At 67.2% G+C, this 18,013-nt stretch overlaps 1 protein-coding gene across 3 annotated transcripts; it reads left to right on the top strand.

Moving 5' to 3' along the window:
- Positions 1-17,593, top strand: FGFR4 (fibroblast growth factor receptor 4). Of its 3 annotated transcripts, none has more exons than XM_084636989.1 (18): positions 1-185; positions 5,674-5,811; positions 8,480-8,746; positions 9,031-9,117; positions 9,648-9,814; positions 10,054-10,177; positions 10,906-11,096; positions 11,416-11,554; positions 11,664-11,857; positions 12,533-12,678; positions 13,159-13,280; positions 13,372-13,482; positions 13,748-13,938; positions 15,219-15,341; positions 15,973-16,043; positions 16,302-16,439; positions 16,525-16,630; positions 16,749-17,593. In XM_084636989.1, exons 2-18 carry the CDS (start codon positions 5,718-5,720, stop codon positions 16,893-16,895), a joined length of 2,418 nt encoding a protein of 805 aa, XP_084493115.1. In that variant the 5' UTR covers positions 1-185; positions 5,674-5,717; the 3' UTR covers positions 16,896-17,593. The 3 variants fall into 3 exon arrangements, with proteins under 3 accessions (XP_084493115.1, XP_084493114.1, XP_084493113.1); XM_084636988.1 differs by lacking the exon at positions 1-185 and adding an exon at positions 3,656-3,893 and having other exon boundaries at positions 11,667-11,857; XM_084636987.1 differs by lacking the exon at positions 1-185 and adding an exon at positions 3,658-3,893.
- Positions 17,594-18,013: the final 420 nt, after the last annotated feature.

The raw sequence follows: 18,013 nt of genomic DNA, 5'->3' as shown, positions 1-18,013 counted from the left end.
GTCCTATTTCCCCGCCCACCTCCCCAGTATCCCAAAGAAGCAGCAGTCTGAAAAGGCCTCAGTGCAGAGCAGATATGTCGTCGTTTCTGCAGGGTCACACAAAGAGAGCTAAGTTCCCAGGCTGGGCCCAGTGAACGGGCAGATCAAACCGGCAGCTGAACCTGCTCCCCACGGATAGCGCCAAGGTAGGCTCTGACGCTGGGTCCAAGGAAGGGCGCTGGGCCAGGAGTCAGGAGAGCTGGGGTCTGTTCCCGGCCCCATCCGGTGAGCTTGGGCAAATCACTTCCCCTTTCCGTGCCTCAGTAATAAATTAAAAGGAGGCCTTGCTCCTGTCGAGCCCTGTGCTCACGCCCAGCCAAGCACCAGCCTGGGCAGGGCTCCTTCCGGCTCGGGCTGCCAGAAGCGAGGCTATGGTATAGGGGTCCAATATGGCAAACAGCAGCTTGCTCATCCCTGCAAATTGTGTGTGTGTGGGGGTGTCTCTGTGTGTGTTTCTGTGTGTGTGTTTGTGTCTTTGTGTGTATCTCTGTGTATGTGCAGTCTGTGCCTCTGTGTGTGTCCCTGGGTGTGTGTGCAGTGGGTGTGTGTCTCTGGGTGTGTGTGCAGTGTGGGCAGTGGGTGTGTGTCTCTGGGCTTGTGTGACCCGTAGGATGTCATGGGGGGGGGTCATAGCTGCAGGAGGGGCACAGGGCCCTGCCTATGCTACAGCAATAACTGCAGGTAAAAGTGGTCAGGGAACCGGCGCGTGGGGGGCCTTTTTGAACAGAATACGTCTGGTGCCCGCGTTGGGGAACCGCTGCGTGGCTGTGGCATGTGCCGTCAGGTCAGGGACCCGGGACTTAGCTGCCGTAAAGCTGTCGGGCTGGTACCTTTCAGCTCACTCCAGGGGAGGCTGGCGGGGGCTGGGGCGAGGGGGAGCTGACATCAAACTCCTCCCACAACTCCAGGACCTCACTGGAGAGACTCCCTTGAAGGGTTAAACAGGCCTCCAGGGGCAGGCCCCTCATGGTTAACCAAGCCGCAGCTCTCCCGGCCCTGACATGGGGCTCCTTGCCGCGGCCCTGGGGGGTCACCACACACGGACCCCTCTAGAGAAGACAGGGCCGGGGGGCACCTCTCTCTGCCTAGAGCCTGCACTGGCAGGTTTCCCCATACAGCTGTACCGGTGTGGGCACGGCTGCGCGGGGAGAGAAGGGCCGAAGCCAATTTCTACGTGCCTGGATCGGGGTAACTGCAGCTGCCTCGGGTGCAGCTGGCATCGCGGGGTCACTGTGACCCGCACCGGCCACACAGCTGTGCCGCTTACGCTGGCCAGGGCAGAGCAGGCCAAGTGGCCACCCGGCTTGGTCCCACAGGAGGAGCTAGACCCTGTTCCTGGTGCTCGGTGACTTTCGTTCCCTGGGGCAGTGCAGGGGGCGTAAGGTGGGGGGGATGGAGCAGCACTGAGCCAGGCCAGCACAGAAACTGCAGCCGTCTTCCTATTCATGATCGGAGCCCGGAAAGGAGAAGGGACAAGGATACTGCAGCAGTTCCCCTCTTAGGCCGTCCGTCCCTGTGGAGCCCAGGGGCTGGGCTGGGGGCTGGGGCGGCCCTCAGGTGTCCGGTCCCCTAGTCCAGGCAAACTTCGAGACCGGTGGGGTTTGCATATCAAAAGGCCCAGTCTGGCCTGTGGAGTAGCGGTTCTGCCCCATGCAGCAGGGAGGGCCCTCGGCCCCAGGCCCCACAGTCATTAATGTGTTGGGCTAACACAGAGCAGACACAAAGGCCACAGATACCTGCGGGCCAGGAGCCAGCACACGGCCAGACTAAGGCCATTGATATGCAGCTGAAAGCAGGGCCAGGGCCCTGAGGCAGGAGGCAGAGCCCAGTTTGAAATGCCCGGTGGCGGGGGAAGATAACATGCAGCTGGATGGGGGCGGGTCGCTGAGATCCCTTTGGAATGTGAGTTTGTTTGGGTCCTGGGAGATTTAATCAAGCCCGGTGGGGCGGGTCAGGAAAGGCACTGGGTGTTGCCCTCTGCATCAGCCTGCATGTGCCCTTATGCCTTCCCCGCTCCCCTGCCGTGATATCTACAGAGCACATCGCAAGGGCTGGGCAGGCTGAGACCACCTGCATCAGCTCACTTCCTTGTGTCCTTCTGTCTGGCTCTTGTACCCACCTGGGGTCTCTTATTCATAGAGCTTAAGGGCAAAAGGAGCCATCCGACCACCATCGTTTGCACTCCTTCCTAGCACAGGCCGGGGGGGTTCACCCCCTTTCCCCTGCTTTGAGCCCAGTCACTTGGGTTTGGCTAAAGCATCTTCCAGGAAGGCACCAACCTGGCTCTGATGCCACTGAGGGACAGAGACTCCTCGTGGCCCTGGGGAGTTTGTCCTAGTGGCTGGTGGCCTCCATTCATATTTAGAGCTTGTGCACGTGGGGAACTGTCCTGGCCTCGCTGCGCTTGGGTGGGGATAGCACAGAGCGCTCCGGTGTGTCCCCAGGTTTGGAGCACTCTGGTGTGTCTCCGGGTGTGTCTCCGGGTGTGTCCCCAGGTGTGGAGCACTCTGGTGTGTCCCTGGGTGTGTCCCCAGGTGTGGAGCGCTCCGGTGTGTCTCTGGGTGTGGAGCGCTCTGTCTGTGGCCTGACCATACTTTGCTGCGGTTCCCCTGGTAATGGTTCCCCTGGAGACAAACCTGTGGACTGGAAACTCTTCTGGGCAGGGACCCGCCACTGACATGTTTACGTAGGGCCTAGCACAACTGGGCTCTGCCAGGTCCCAGACAAAGGCAGGGAAGTTCCAAGGGACGCAAGACGCGATTTTCCAGAGGAGGGTGACTAGCCATGGGAATTGCCATGGGACGGGATGGATTCTCCTGCGCCTGGGGTCTTGGCATCCATCCAGACGGGCTCTCCGAGATCTGCCCCAGTCCCATGCCCAAGCTGTTGGGCTCCACACACAAACCACGGGGTGGATGGGGGGAGGTTCTCCAGCCTGCGTGATGCAGGTCAGACAGGATGATCTAACCCCCCTCTGGCCTGCCCAGGTGAGAATGGTCCTGAGCCTGCAGTTCTACCCCAGCCTGCCCCCAGCAAGCTGCTCGCTCAGCTAGTGAGTTAAAGGTCTGAAGCCAGTGGGGTCTGTCCCTCTGCATGTTTCCGCCTAAACACCAGATCCCTTTTGGAGCCCTGCCAGGCTCTTGTGATCTGAGATCTTGTGGCAGTGAGTTCCACAGACCAGGGTGCATTGTGTCAATGCGGTATGCTCTCTGCACACTCTGGGAAGGGGTGGGCAAAGGGCAGAAGAATCATAGGACTGGGAGGGACCTCAGAAGGTTATCTAGTCCAGTGCCCCGCTCACCCCATCCATGGCAGCAGGGGAGAAAGGCTCCTGGCAGGCGGTGCGGTGCAGCCAGGGCTGGGGAAGCAGTGCCTCCCCCCAGCGACAGGTCCCTGCACAGGGGCCGTGCTCCCCATCCCTCCCTGCCTGGCTGGGCTAGGACCCCGCAGGGTAGCCCCGTTCCCTGCTGGCTGCAGCTCCCCCAGGCCCGCAGGGAGCAGGGCTCGGTCCCCAAGGCCGCCCCGGGGCAGGAATGCGGCTGACCCGAGCCTGAGCAGGGGCGGGGCGGGGGCGGCCCATTGTTGGCGCGGTGTAACCCGAGCGCTGCGCTCCACACGCCCAGCGGCCCCTCCTGCGCTGCCGCCAGAGGCGGGGAGCCGGCGCCGGGAGCTGCAGAGCGCGGCCAGGGCGCCCGGGGGAAGGAACCAGCCCGGCTGCGCGCAAGGGGCTCCCGGCAACTCCAGCCCAGACCCCCAGCGCGGCACCGCGGGAGAGGATCGGCCCCTTCCCGAGCCTCCGGGATGCGGAGGGATGGAGCCCGGCCCTAGAGCCCCGCAGCGGGGAGCCGGCGGCGGTGAGGGGTCGGGGAGCCGGGGGCTGGTGGCCGGGCGCTGGTGGCAGGGGGCGGAGGGGGGCCGGGGGCTGGTGGCAGGGGGCGGTGGGGGGCCGGGGGCTGGTGGCAGGGAGCGGTGGGGGGCCGGGGGCTGGTGGCAGGGGGCGGAGGGGGGCCGGGGGCTGGTGGCAGGGGGCGGTGGGAGGCCGGGGGCTGGTGGCAGGGGGCTGGTGGCAGGGAGCGGTGGGGGGCCGGAGGGGGGCCGGGGGCTGGTGGCAGGGAGCGGTGGGGGGCCGGGGGCTGGTGGCAGGGGGCTGGTGGCAGGGAGCGGTGGGGGGCCGGGGGCTGGTGGCAGGGGGCTGGTGGCAGGGAGCGGTGGGGGGCCGGGGGCTGGTGGCAGGGAGCGGTGGGGGGCCGGGGGCTGGTGGCAGGGAGCGGTGGGGGGCCGGGGGCTGGTGGCAGGGAGCGGTGGGGGGCCGGAGGGGGGCTGGTGGCAGGGAGCGGTGGGGGGCCGGGGGCTGGTGGCAGGGGGCTGGTGGCAGGGGGCTGGTGGCAGGGAGCGGTGGGGGGCCGGAGGGGGGCCGGGGGCTGGTGGCAGGGAGCGGTGGGGGGCCGGGGGCTGGAGGGGGGCTGGTGGCAGGGCGGGCGGGCACCCCGGGACCGCTGGACTCGCCCGGGGGCAGCAGAAAAGGGAAACTTTCTTGTGCCGGTTGCTTGAGCTCCGCTCCGGGGGCCGGGAGCTGCTGAGCGGGGAGCTCCCCGGGAGCCCGGGCGGGGCCGGCGGACTTTGCCCGTGTCCTGCAGCAACGGGGTCTGTAAATCTGTGACCAGCCGCGCCGGGCGCTGGAAGCCTTTGTCAGGCAGATTAACCATTAAACTGGCCGGCCGCCCCGCGGCTCCCCCCATGGGCGCTGGAACCTGGGTGCGGGGGGGCGCTGCCCCCCGGCGATTCCATCACATCTAGGGTCTGAGTTTGGTTCCCTGGCCCTCGGCGCCCCTGCTCCCCGGTCACCCCACCCAGACACGGGGAGCCCCCAGGCGCGCCCAGCCTGCCCGGCCAGGGGCAGTGGAACCGGGGGGCGGGCAGCCCTTGTTCCCGCAGTGGCCGGTGGGCTGGGGGCGAGTCCGGGCTGGTGCTGGCTGGAGGGAGCGGCCGGGGCTGGGCTGGGCTGGTTCCCCCGCGCCCTGCCTGCGCCCAGCGCTGTGACGGGGCAGGGGATGGGGAGACAGTGGGGGGAGCGGTCACCAGTGCGATCTCGCAGCCCCGGTCCCATGCCCTGACTGGTGGTGGAGGGGACCCTGTCTCCTGGAAGCGCCTGGTTCTCCCAGCCTTGGCTGGAGCCAGCTCCATGGGGTGACTCTTCCCCCCCCAGCCGCACCCTCCTTCCTGCTGGGATAACTCGGATTGTCCCAGGGTGTCCAGGACACCGAGGCAGCCCCCTGCCCTCCCACTGGCTCCTGGATCCCTGCTCCGCCCGCGCTGACCCTGTTCTGAAGTAGCTCTGGGAGAGCAGTGTCCGCCAGGCTGGCACACCCCTGCCTGGGGGCCAAATGCTGCCAGCCCCCTGCAGGAAGGGTGGAGGGGTCCTCTTGGGCCCACACCCTCCCTCCAGGCCCTTGCCCGCTCCGGATGGAGCCGAATGGAAGGGGTTAACAGCTCAGCTCGTGGTGGGGAGTCTGCATTGCCCCCCTGCGGCAGGGGTTGAGGCTCTGGGGGTTCCCCGGGGGCTGGAACACTCGGGGTGCGAGCAGGTTGTGGCCGCGGCAGGGTAAGTGGCTCTCTCTGGCCCTGTGTTTTCAGGCTGTGAGGGCTCAAGGCTGAGCCAGGAAAGGAAGGGCAGGAAGATGCAGCCACTGCCCTGTGCCCTGCTGAGCCTCCTGGCAGCGGTGACAACAGGAGCTCAAGCAGCTGCTTCCCCAGGAAGGACAATGGAGCCAGGTATGAAAGGCCAGAGAGGGGCCTGGCGCAGGCAGGACAGAGCCCGGGGGTGAGGGGAGCTGGGAGGAAGGACCGGGGTAGCCTGGGAGCCCGCAGAGCTGCCGGGAGCAGGGGGAAATAGCTGGAGTCCCAGCCTAGTTCTTAGCACTCGGGCCTGGGGCCGTGCGGGTAGGTGTGCATGGCACACAGGCGTGTGCAAGACCGGGGCGGTGGCACGGAGTGTGTGCCCAGCACGGGGAGGCGCTGCTCAGAGGCGGGTACCACCACGAGTATCGAGTGGCCGCAGGCCGCAGGCTCCAGTGGCCGCAGGCTCCAGGCCGGCTCCTGTTGCACGAGGCCCGGTGCAGACAGATGGTGCAGTTCAGCGCTATGGGGGTCGCACTGTGCTCCAGCCAGGCGTGGGGCACAGCTGGGCAGCTTTGCTGAGGTTTTTCTGTCTTTCTCCTGGCGCTCGGCTGAGTAGCCCACGTAGGATGCCGGGGACTTCCGAGCAGCTTGATTGGTGCTTGGTTCCTGGGTGGTGCTTGGGAGGTGCCCAGTGAGACCCTCACAGGACGGAGGGTTAGTTAGTATTGTGGTAACAGCCAGAGACCTCAGCTCAGGGGGCACCGACTTGGCTTTTCAAAGCCCTCAGCTAATGGAGCGTTTGGCCCTGGCCCTTCCCCAGGGGCCCAGAGTCTGGCTCCTCGAGGCTGGGCCAAGAGGAGCCCTTTCGCCTCAGACCTGGCAGCTGGCTTTGGAGCGGTTATTTGTCTTGCGGGTTATTTGTCTTGCGGGCTGTGGGCGGGTTCAGGCTCCTGATAACTCTGCTCTCAGGCTGTGATCTGGTGTCAGCCACTGAGCCCCAAGCCAGCAGCTGATGGAGAAACTGCTTGAATGATAAAACCTCCCTCCCACCCCATCTCCTGGGTCTGCCCGAGCAAGGCCCTGGCCCTGGCCCTGCAGTGGAGTGAGCCAGGCCGGCAGCTGGAGACACTCGTTATGGATTCTCTGGCTTTGTTCAGGACGCGTCCTGGTTAAAGTGTGGTTCTGGGGGACTTGGGGTCAGCTCTCATTGGCTCTGACTCCAGATCAAACCTGCTCCATTTACACACAAAGCAGCCAGCCCCGCAGACCCTTGACATCTGGCCCCTTCTTCCCTCTCCTCATCTGCAGCCCTAAGGGTTCTCAGTCACCACGCCTGGGGCAGAACGGACTCACTCCCCTCACTCTGCAGGGCTAGCAGGAGCCAGGAGCTGGTCGGGGTGGGAGGGAATCCCCCTCGCCCCCCTCTGGCGTGCCGTGAGGGGGCAGGCAGCCGAACAGAGCAGCGCCTGGCCGGGGATGGGCAGGGCCCTTCAGAGGGGATAGGTGGTGTCCGGTCTGGAGATCAGCTGAGAGAACTCCGGCAAGGTCAGGGCCAGTCAGGGGCAGCAAGAGAGGGGCTGGGTGGGGCCATGGTGCAGCGAGCTGTGGGGTGGGGGAGTGCCCGCCCGCCAGGTTCCCATGGCCCTGCTTTGCGGGGGTGTCACCAGAGCAATTACGGTTCAAATCCAGGTTAGACAAACAGGCTGCGGGAAGTGCTGGAGGCAGCTAAGTGTGAAAACCTGTCACTCCCGCTGGCCATTCCCAGCTGGGAGCCCTCCCGCCCCAGCCCTGGCAGCGCTGGGGAGGGGGCGGGGGGGCTAAATGCTGCTCCCATGTGCTGGCTGCTGCACCAGTGCTCTCCTCAGCCCTGCCAAGGGGGCCGGGGCTGGGCCCAGGCAGAGCATGGGAAGGGGAAGAAAATGGGCCCCGCTGGAGGTCAGACGGGAAGAGGGGCTGGCGGGGGAGGAGCCGCAGTCCCTGGCTGCCTGAGGGGTCCATTTGGGAGCCTGTCAAGCAGCCAGCTGAGGGATGTCTCTGTCTGGGTGCCCTGGAGGCCGGGAGGGGGCACGTGCAGAGCTCCCTTCTCGGCAGGGCCGGTGCAGAGAGCTGGGCTGGGGGTTCGGCTGAACGCGAGGAGGCTCTGCAGCAGGAGATCGGGGGTGCTGTCAATGGGAGAAGGCTGCGGGCAGGGGGTGATGGCACCCGCCCTGAGTGGGGATCCTGGGCCCTTGGCCCCCAGTGTTAATGCTGGGCATGCCCCATGCCAAGGGCCTCTGGAAAGGGGAGCCAATGCCACGGGCAGCCTGGCTCTAGGATCCAGAAAACCAGCCCCCAACACCTACCCTGTGCTGGCCACACAGGGGCCCAGGCCCTGGCCTTGGAGCGCTGCGGAGAGGAGGGAGCAGGCCATGTGGCCTGGGCTCGTCAGCTGGCTGTGTGTGGGGCCCGGGGGCAGCAGTAAGTCCATGCCAACCAGTGGCTGCTGATTAAAGCCTCTTATCTCTGGGCTGTCTGCCCAGGGCAGGGTCCATGCTCCTGCCTGTGGCTCCTCACGTGCTTGGAAATGCCACCGCAGGACACGCTGCCCCCATCTGCCCTGGCTTGTCCATTGCAGAGGGTGGAAGGAGCAGCTGCTTGGGGCCTGCCTGGGGCAGAGGTCCCACTTGGCTGCCCCGGCCCATGGCTGGCCTCTCCGCAGGGTGTCAGTGTGGTGGGGAGCTGGGGGAGCCCCCGCAGCCAACAGAGCTGCTGAGCTTGTCTGTGGAGGGATGAGCTGCCTGCGGGCCCTGGCGCTCAGCTGTGTCCCCTCTGTGCTGGGCAGCGCTGTTTGAGAGCCGCCTGCTGGAGACGGAGGAGGAGCACCTCCTGCTGGACCCCGGCCACGTGCTGAAGCTTCACTGCGATGCCAACCACAGCCTGGACGTCGCCTGGTACAAGGAGGCCAAGCAGCTCTTCCCAGGCGGGCGCGTCCGCATCTGGCAGCGCACGCTGGAGATTGCCGAGGTCGCCTACGAGGACTCGGGGCTCTATGTGTGCCGGGTGCAAGACACTGGCCAGAGTCTGCACAACTTCACCATCTCCGTTGTGGGTGAGAGCCCCGGGCAGGTGGGCCCGTCCTGCCCCACTCCCCGCAGCACCCCCTGCTGGGAGAGCCCAGGATCAGCCTACCTGGGAACGCTCCCCCCCCACCCGCACTCCCCAAGCCAGCCAGTGCTCCTGCCCCGCTCCTGGCAGCGTCCCCTGCTTGGTCTGGAGTAGCTGGGTACACTCTCCAAAGCCAGTGCCCTGCCCCACCCCAAAGAACTGGGGCTGGAGTAGCCGGGAGCTCCCCGGCAGCAGGAATGTGACCCCTCTTGTAACACTTTCCTTCAGACTCGCTGGCCTCAGGTGATGATGACGAAGACAGCAACGGGGACAGGTCCCTCGGTGATTCAAACGAGGAGCCCACTTACCGCAGAGGTCAGTCCCGGGGCTAGCTGCCTGCATGGCAGGGGCTGTCCTGAGCCCCCAGCTCTGCTGGAGCAAGAGACGAGGGAAAAGGAGTTTGGTGTTGGGTTATTCAAGCTGCCAGGAGTGCAGGGCACCCTGCCCGTACGCCTCTTTCTCTGCAGGAACATTGCTGTGCCCCTCCCATCAGCCCCCATGTGCTTGGCAGCCTCTATGTGTCACCCACGGCAGGCGGCTGGACGGGGCCATGTCCTGGCCTGTGCTCAGCTGCCCAGGGTTCCCGGGTTACGCTCTGTGCCTGGGGCAGAGGGCAGTGCTGGGGGAGTGCTGCTGCACCTGCCGGATGGCTTTGCAGGCCTCTTCCTTGCTGCCCCAGGGTTCGATACATAGGAGGTTTGGAGGAGTTGGAGCACGGCCTCGCCGCAGGATGGGCTGGGTCCCTGAGCACAGCGCCGTGCACTCTCCAAGCCCTGGTGCTTGGCACTGGGAACGTCTCCCGACCCCGGGGCTAATGGCCGTCAATCGTGCGATGTCTTCCTCAGCCCCGTATTGGACGCAGCCTCACCGGATGGATAAGAAGCTGTATGCTGTCCCTGCGGGAAACACCGTCAAGTTCCGCTGCCCGGCGTCGGGGAGTCCCAGCCCCACCATCCGCTGGCTAAAGAACGGGCGGGAGTTCCGGGGGGAGCACCGCATCGGCGGGATTCGGGTAAGCGTGATCCCAGGGAGCCAATCGGAGCTGTTACCTCTCCTCCCTTGGGCTCTTCCCCGGTCCCCTGGAGGCCTCTGGCTGAGATCAGAGCTTCCTGTAACCAGGCGCTGCCTCTGAGCCGAGCCCTCCGGGATAAGGGGAAGGCTTCTGCCTGCCGGCTCCATGGGGGGCTCTGCTGGGCACCGGGTGCCGTCTGCCTCCCCTCACCTGGTGCTTGTGTCCCCATCTCTCTGCAGCTCCGGCCCCAGCACTGGAGCTTGGTCATGGAGAGCGTGGTGCCTTCCGACCGGGGGAACTACACCTGCCTGGTGGAGAACCAGGCTGGCAGCATCTGGTACAGCTACTTGCTGGACGTGTTAGGTGAGGCCTTTCCCTGTGCCAGGGCAGCCCTGGCTCACAGCAGTAGGAGGGGACACTGACTCTAGGACTTCCCCATTCAAGTGCTGCCTGGTGCAGACTAACGGGGGCTGTACTAACGAGGGAACACGAACGAGGGGTCTGTGTCCCTGTCAGGGGCCGTCCCCATGCAGCCTGGGAGCAGACCAGACGCCTGGGTGCAGGGTCACTGATCCCAAAACTTCACAGCGCGTTGGGGATCATCTGGGTCCTGGCATCAAATGAAAGCAACTAACCCCCAGCCAGGACCTGCCTCCCGCCCCTCTCTGGCCCTCCTCTTCTGGCTGCTGCGGGCCTGGAGGAATTCCCGGCCAGGCGGTGGTGCTGGGCTGGCAAGGTGTCTGCGGCAGCCATGGGTAATGGTAGAGGAGAGTCAGCCGCCAGGGCGAGGAGGGAGGTGGACAGACAGGCAAGAGACATGCTCTGACCTGAGTGAGCAGCTGGGTGCTGCAGCGGGGGAGGGAGGGGGCTCCCGTCTGACCCCTGGGGAAGAGGTACAGAGGGGCTGTGACCGCCCCAGGGCATGGAGGGAGTTGGTGACACAAACCAGGTGCCCTGCCTGCTAGTGCCCTGCTCTGCCCACTTGGCCGGGGCCCCCTGCGGCGGCTGGCGCATGGCGCGTGCGGAGCAGAGTCGGCCCTGCTGCAGGCTGTCCAGCTGGGCGATGCTGCTCTCTTCTTCCCTCCCGGCAGAGAGGTCCCCGCACAGGCCCATCCTGCAGGCTGGGTTGCCTGCCAACACCACGGCGGTGGTGGGCAGCGACGTGGAGTTCTTCTGCAAGGTGTACAGCGACGCCCAGCCCCACATCCAGTGGCTCAGACACATCGAGGTGAACGGCAGCAGCTTCGGCCCCGACGGGGTGCCCTACGTCCAAGTGCTCAAGGTAACTGCCCGGGCCATCCCCTCCTGGTGCAGGGCGCTGGCTCTCTGGGCCGCACGTGGCCCCCAGGGCCCCGGTGGGACTCGAGGCAGCCTGGGGGCGGGGAGCAGTGGGAGGAGTCCCAGACCTAGGGGCAGCAAGGTATCCTCTAGGGGCTCTGGCCGGGCAGGCTCAGCCTGGGTCCATGGAGCTCAGCGCCCCACCGCCATGGGAAAGAATCAGCTGCCCGCTGGGGCCCCTTTGCCCTGCAGCCCAGCTTGAGGAGGAGGCCAGGGCCCGTGTGTGGGGTTGGGCCCTGATGCTGCGGCTCTGACCCCCGCAGACAGCCGACATTAACAGCTCGGAGGTGGAGGTGCTGCACCTGCACAATGTCTCCAGGGAGGATGCTGGGGAATACACCTGCCTGGCCGGGAACTCCATCGGCCTGTCCTACCAGTCAGCCTGGCTCACCGTGCTGCCAGGTAAGGCTGGGGGGCTGGGAGAGCTCCGGCCATGGCAGGGTCCCCACCTGCCGAGACCCCGGGTGTGCGGGGCGGAGCAGGGCCCAGGCTCACTGGCTTCGCTCTCCAGCAGAGGAGCTGGGGCGGGAGGTGGAGGCCCCCGAGACCAAGTACACCGACATCGTCATCTACACGTCAGGCTCCCTGGCTGTGGCCATGGCTGCCGTCATCGTGGTGCTGTGCCGCATGCAGACGCAGCCCAGCAAACAGCCCCTGGAGCCCATGGCCGTTCACAAGCTCTCCAAATTCCCGCTCATCAGACAGGTACGTCCGGGGCATGGGGGGCCTGCGAGCCCCCAGCAGATCGTGGACACTGCGCGTTGGGCACAGCCCTCTGCTGAGTCTGCAGGGCGAGGGCCCGGCCGCGGTGTGTGCATGGTACTGCCCTGCCCTGCGCCTGGCTGCAACCTCCCGCTGCGGCCGTGCCCTGCGATGCACCTCTTCCCCCCCTCTCCCCCGCCGAGCCGAGCCGAGCCGTGCCCTGCAACCGCTCCCCCCTCTCCCCGGCCCAGCCGTGCCCTGCAACCCCTTCCCCCTCTCCCCCGCTGAGCCCAGCCGTGCCCTGCAACCCCTTCCCCCTCTCCCCCGCTGAGCCCAGCCGTGCCCTGCAACCCCTTCCCCCCTCTCCTCCGCCGAGCCGAGCCGTGCCCTGCAACCCCTTCCCCCCACTCCCCTGCCCAGCCGTGCCCTGCAACCCCTTCCCCCCACTCCCCTGCCCAGCCGTGCCCTGCAACCCCTTCCCCCCACTCCCCTGCCCAGCCGTGCCCTGCACGGCAACCCCTTCCTCCCTCTCTCCTGCCCCTCCTCCAACCATGCCCTGCACTGCAGTCTCTTCTCCCCCAGCTCCGGGGCTGTTCCCTGCACTGCAAACAACCTCTCCCCCCAGCGCTCCCCGGTTTGGCCTGGTGGTGACAGCGGGTCTCTTGGGCTCTCCCTCAGTTCTCCTTGGACTCAAGCTGCTCAGGAAAGTCCAGCACGTCCCTGATGCGCGTCACCCGCCTCTCGTCCAGCTGCACCCCGATGCTGGCCGGGGTCCTGGAGCTTGACCTGCCGCTGGACTCCACGTGGGAGTTCCCCCGAGACAAGTAGGGCCCTGCGCTGCTCTCGGCAGGCCCCAGGGCCGCGCGAAGGCAGGCATGGTGACAGATCACCTAGCACTGCCCTGCTGCAGGGGGGCTGGGGCTGGGGCCCGGGCAGACAGACAGACAGATCTGGGCCTGGATTATCGTTTGCCTCAAAGAGCCATTCACAGAGCGAGGGCCCAGCGGAGCAGGGCAGGAGACCCGGGGCCTGCCCCAGCCTCTGCCACTGGCTCCCTGCATGACCCTGGGACATGGGCTCTGGGTCGCTTTACTGAGAGCTCGTTCCGGCTTCTCAGCCTCCTGCCACTGGCTCCCTGCATGGCCCTGGGACACAGGCAGGCTTTGAGGAGGGGAGGTGCAGCCCCCGGCCGGTCTGGATTTTCTCTGGTGTGCTCCGTGCACCGCACAGCTGTGCGTGGGGAGGGCCGGGGACGCTTCCTCCCCTCCCTCTCCCGCTCACGGGAGTCTCTGTCCGTTCCGCAGGCTGGTGCTGGGCAAGCCCCTGGGAGAAGGCTGCTTTGGCCAGGTGGTGCGAGCAGAGGCCTATGGGCTGGACAGAGCCGGGCCGGACAGAGCTCTTACTGTGGCTGTGAAGATGCTCAAAGGTAACGGGGCTGCGCGGGGCAGTGTCCCAGGGCTGAGCCCCGGGTACGCAGGTTCCCTGCCCTGCATAGTGACCTTCTCCCTCTCCCCCAGACAACGCCACAGACAAGGACCTGGCCGACCTGATCTCTGAGATGGAGATGATGAAACTGATGGACAAGCACAAAAACATCATCAACCTGCTGGGGGTCTGCACACAGGACGGTGAGGGGCTGCCACGCTTCGGGGGCGGGCAGGGGCTGCTGGGGGGGGTGTTTATATTCACGGAAGGGGGGTTCACTGCCATGCTTGGGGCGGGCGGGACTGCTGGGAGGTCGGGGGGGCTGCTGAACTCAAAGTGGGGGTGGAGCAGACTGAGCTTGAGGCGGATGGGGGGGTGCTGCCACCCTTTGGAGGGGGGTTGTGCCTTGCGGGGGGGTGAGGGGTGCCCCAGCGACCCTAAGCCCCACCGGATGGTCCGGCTCCACAGGGCCACTGTACGTGCTGGTGGAATTTGCCTCCAAGGGGAACCTGCGGGAGTTCCTGCGTGCCCGGCGCCCCCCCACGCCTGACTACACCTTCGACGTCAGCGCCATGCCCGAGGAGCAGCTCTCCTTCAAGGACTTGGTCTCCTGCGGCTACCAGGTGGCCCGTGGCATGGAGTATCTGGAGTCAAAGAGGGTAAGGCCCTGGCTCTGGGGGCGCCGGCTGGGAATGGGGTGGCCCTGGCTCTGGGGGCGCCGGCTGGGAATGGGGGCGGCCCTGGCTCTGGGGGCGCCGGCTGGGATTGGGGGCGGCTCTGGCTCCGGGGCGCCGGCTGGGATTGGGGGCGGCTCTGGCTCCGGGGCGCTGGCTGGGAATGGGGGCGTCCCTGGCTCGGGGGCTCCGGCTGGGAATGGGGGCAGCCCTGGCTCCAGCTGGGAATGGGGGCGGCCCTGGCTCTGGGGGTGCTGGCTGGGAATGGAGGCGGCCCTGGCTCTGGGGGCTCCGGGGCACCGGCTGGGAATGGGGGCGGCCCTGGCTCCGGGGCACCGGCTGGGATTGGGGGCAGCCCTGGCTCCGGGGCGCCGGCTGGGATTGGGGGCGGCCCTGGCTCTGGGGGCGCCGGCTGGGATTGGGGGCGGCCCTGGCTCTGGGGACGCCGGCTGGGAATGGGGGCGGCTCTGGCTCCGGGGCGCTGGCTGGGAATGGGGGCGTCCCTGGCTCGGGGGCTCCGGCTGGGAATGGGGGCGGCCCTGGCTCTGGGAGCGCCGGCTGGGAATGGGGGCGGCCCTGGCTCTGGGGGCGCCAGCTGGGAATGGGGGCGGCCCTGGCTCTGGGGGCGCCGGCTGGGAATGGGGGCGGCCCTGGCTCTGGGGGCGCCGGCTGGGAATGGGGGCGGCCCTGGCTCTGGGAGCGCCGGCTGGGAATGGGGGCGGCCCTGGCTCCGGGGCGCTGACTGGGAATGGGGGGGCCCTGGCTCCCGGCAGACTGAGCAGCATTCCTCCTGCAGGAAGGGACGGGGGTTGCCATCAGGGAAGTCCCAGCCAGCTGGCCTGCTCCAGCTTCTCTGCTGGGCCTTATGGGGGGCAAAGGGGGCTGTGTGCTGTCGAATGCAGGGAACCCAGGGGGTTGCCCATAGCCGAGGTCGTGGCACAAACCACTCTCAGTGGAACAGCTCCCCACACGTCTCCCTGCTCTGGGCCACGGCGCTTGGGGGAGGCCACTGAAGAGTTAACACGCCCTGGCCCAGAGCGTCCCCCTCCCCCAGCCCATCACAGGAGCCTGGCTGGGACCCGGCTCTGCCAGGCAGCTACTGGGGGGCAGCAGGTGCTGGGCTCAGGCAGCGCCCGGGGGGGGCGGGAGGCTCCTGGCCCCTGGAGCGGAGGTCGTGGGAGAGACGTATTTGGCCAGGCCCCCGCTGAGGGTGTCGGGCTGCAGCACGCGCCCCCCCCCGGCCCTGAGCTGCCCCCTCCCTGCAGTGCATCCACAGGGACCTGGCCGCCCGCAATGTGCTGGTCACCGAGGAGAACGTGCTGAAAATCGCAGACTTCGGCCTGGCCCGGGACGTCCACCACATCGACTACTATAAAAAGACCAGCAACGTGAGTGCGGCGGGGTGGGGCGGGGGTGCCGAGGGCCGGGAGGGGGGGGAGTAGGGTGGGGCGGTGTCAAGGGAGGGGGGTGTGGTGGGATGAGGGGAGGGGTGGGGGGTGCCGAGGGAGGGTGGGGGAGTGGGGCGAGGGGAGCAGCTGGGGTGCTGAGGGCTGGGAGGGGTGCGGGGTGCCGAGGGAGGGGAGCAGGGTGGGACGAGGGGAGGGCCGGGGGTGCTGAGGGCCGGGAGGGTTGTGGGGAGGGGCGGGGGGTGCCGAGGGAGGGGTGGGGGTGGGACGAGGGGAGGGCCGGGAGGGTTGTGGGGAGGGGCGGGGGGTGCCGAGGGAGGGGTGGGGGTGGGACGAGGGGTGCCGAGGGAGGGGTGGGGGTGGGACGAGGGGAGGGGCGGGGGGTGCCGAGGGAGGGGTGGGGGTGGGACGAGGGGAGGGCCGGGAGGATTGCGGGGAGGGGCGGGGGGTGCCGAGGGAGGGGTGGGGGTGGGACGAGGGGAAGGGCGGGGGGTGCCGAGGGCGGGATGGGGGTGGGGGAGGGCCGGGGGGTGCCCAGGGCCGGGAGGGTTGCGGGGAGAGGTCTCGCCTCACAGCAGCAGCCGTGGGCTGAGGGCTTTTCGTCTCCCTGCAGGGCCGGCTGCCCGTGAAGTGGATGGCACCCGAGGCCCTGTTCGACAGAGTGTACACGCACCAGAGCGACGTGTGAGTCCGGCTGCGCTGCCAGGGGCCGGGCCTGGCGTGAGGGGGCTGGGGGCCTCGGGCCCGCGGGCAGCCCCCGCCGGGGCTAGCTGGGACTGTGCACACAGCAAGGCGTCGAGTGTGCCCCGTTCTCTGCGTAACGGAGGCCAGACGGGCACCCCCAGCCCGCGGCCCTGTGACTGGCGGATGTTCCAGTGACAGTGCCCTGCCCACGGTGCCTGTCCGAGCCCCACGCTGGGCTGACGCTTGCCCTGTTCCTAGGTGGTCCTTTGGGGTTCTGATGTGGGAGATCTTCACGCTGGGGGGCTCCCCGTACCCTGGGATCCCGGTGGAAGAACTCTTCAAGCTGCTGAAGGAAGGGCACCGCATGGACAAGCCCTCCAACTGCACCCACGAGCTGTGAGTACCCGCGCTGCCCGCTGGCATGGGGGGCGGGGGCGGGTTCCTCTGGCTGACGGCTCTCTGCTCTGCCCTGCCTTGCCAGGTACATGCTGATGAGGGAGTGCTGGCATGCTGTCCCCTCCCAGCGCCCCACCTTCAAGCAGCTGGTGGAAGGGCTGGACAAGATCCTGGCAGCTGTCTCGGAGGAGGTAGGTTTGCAGAGCAGGCAGGTGCTGTGTGCGTGGCACAGGAAGGCGGCCAGCGAGTTCCTGGCTTGTCTCTGGGGGGCACGCTCCCTGCGATGCTGACGGCTCTTCCCTCCCACAGTACCTGGACCTGTCCATGCCCTTCGAGCAGTACTCGCCCTCCTGCGAGGACACCACCAGCACCTGCTCCTCCGACGACTCCGTCTTCACCCACGACCCCCTGCCCATCACTCCCCGCCTCTTCTCCTACCGCAGCGTGAGGACGTGAGGGGCCGCCAGGCACTGGCGTGGCTGCCCAGGGCACCTTGGCTCTGGGGGTTGGACAGCCTGGCAGTGGGGCTGGGAATGACGAGGCAGTTCTTCTGGCACTTCCCCTCCTCCCCACCGCAGGGCCCTGGAGAGAGCTGAGCAGCCGGAGTCTCTGAGCCACGGGCGCCCCCGCCCCCTCCATCCCAGCCCCTGGACCTGCTCCTTGTGAGGGGTTGGCCTCGGCTGGCCTGGGGACTTCCATGGGCCCCCCAGCCTCCAGCTGGCGTCTGCCCTCCAGGCCGTCAGGGCACCCTGGGCCTTCGCACGCTGCCCAGCCCCCAAATGTGCTAGCTGGGCCCCGAACCCAACGCCGCCTTCTGCAGGGTAGAGTGAACTCACGTTCGCCCCTGGGCAAGGGGGGCAGCCCGGGGCGTGGGCGTGGTGCCCAGTGGGGCTGCCTGGGGCCACCCACAGGCCTCGCCCAGGAAACTCTGCTTGTTTTGTTTGATGTCATTTTTAACCATATTTTTGTGATACTGTGCCGGTGGGAGCCAGGTGTACGTGCACACACGCACTGGGAGTGCCCTGCCCAGGGCCCAGCCAGCCGCCCCCCACAGCCCACCCAGCCCTGTACATAGCTAGAGAGAGGAATATTTATGTACATAGCGTCTCTAATGCACATGAAAGATCGCCTGGATAAATTATTTTTGGAATAGAGCCTCTTGCTGGAGGTTTCTTGGCTGCCTCTGGGGAGGGGTGGGGGCTGCTGCTCCATGCACCGAGCCCGGGTGTCAGGCCCAGCCTGGACCCTTCCCATGGTGACCTGGGGCTTGGACACGTCTCCCAGAGCCCCCTCCTTCCTCGCCCTGCGCTGCTTCCGCAGTGTTGCGGGCGTTTCTGCCAGGCCCTCAGCCCGGGCTTCCGGCTGCAGGCACAGCTTCCGTGTCCAGCCGGCATCCTCCGCCCCGGGCAGGCCTGGAGCCTCGCCCCTGCCGGGTCTCCCCCTTGGCCATGGAGCCCCCTCCGCCTCACCCTCGCTGCAGGGTTTTGCCTCTGCCTGTGGGACCACCCAAGCAAGCGACGGGCTCCTTTGGGCTGGGCACCATCTCTGGGGTCAGGGACTCGTCCTGGCTCGTC

The sequence above is a fragment of the Lepidochelys olivacea genome (genome assembly GCF_965140295.1).
Source record: "Lepidochelys olivacea isolate rLepOli2 genome assembly, chromosome: 8".
Classification (NCBI taxonomy): Eukaryota; Metazoa; Chordata; order Testudines; family Cheloniidae; genus Lepidochelys; species Lepidochelys olivacea.
Note: the sequence above shows the minus strand (reverse complement) of the source record. Positions and strands in the feature narration are given on the sequence as shown.

Excerpts from the sequence above, each read along its gene's own strand:
- FGFR4 (XM_084636987.1), top strand. The coding sequence starts at position 3,851 with ATGGAGCCCGGCCCTAGAGCCCCGCAGCGGGGAGCCGGCGGCG. Across the intron at positions 10,178-10,905 it reads CTACTTGCTGGACGTGTTAG|AGAGGTCCCCGCACAGGCCC; the intron begins GTGAGGCCTTTC and ends CCCTCCCGGCAG. Across the intron at positions 12,679-13,158 it reads TGGGAGTTCCCCCGAGACAA|GCTGGTGCTGGGCAAGCCCC; the intron begins GTAGGGCCCTGC and ends TCCGTTCCGCAG.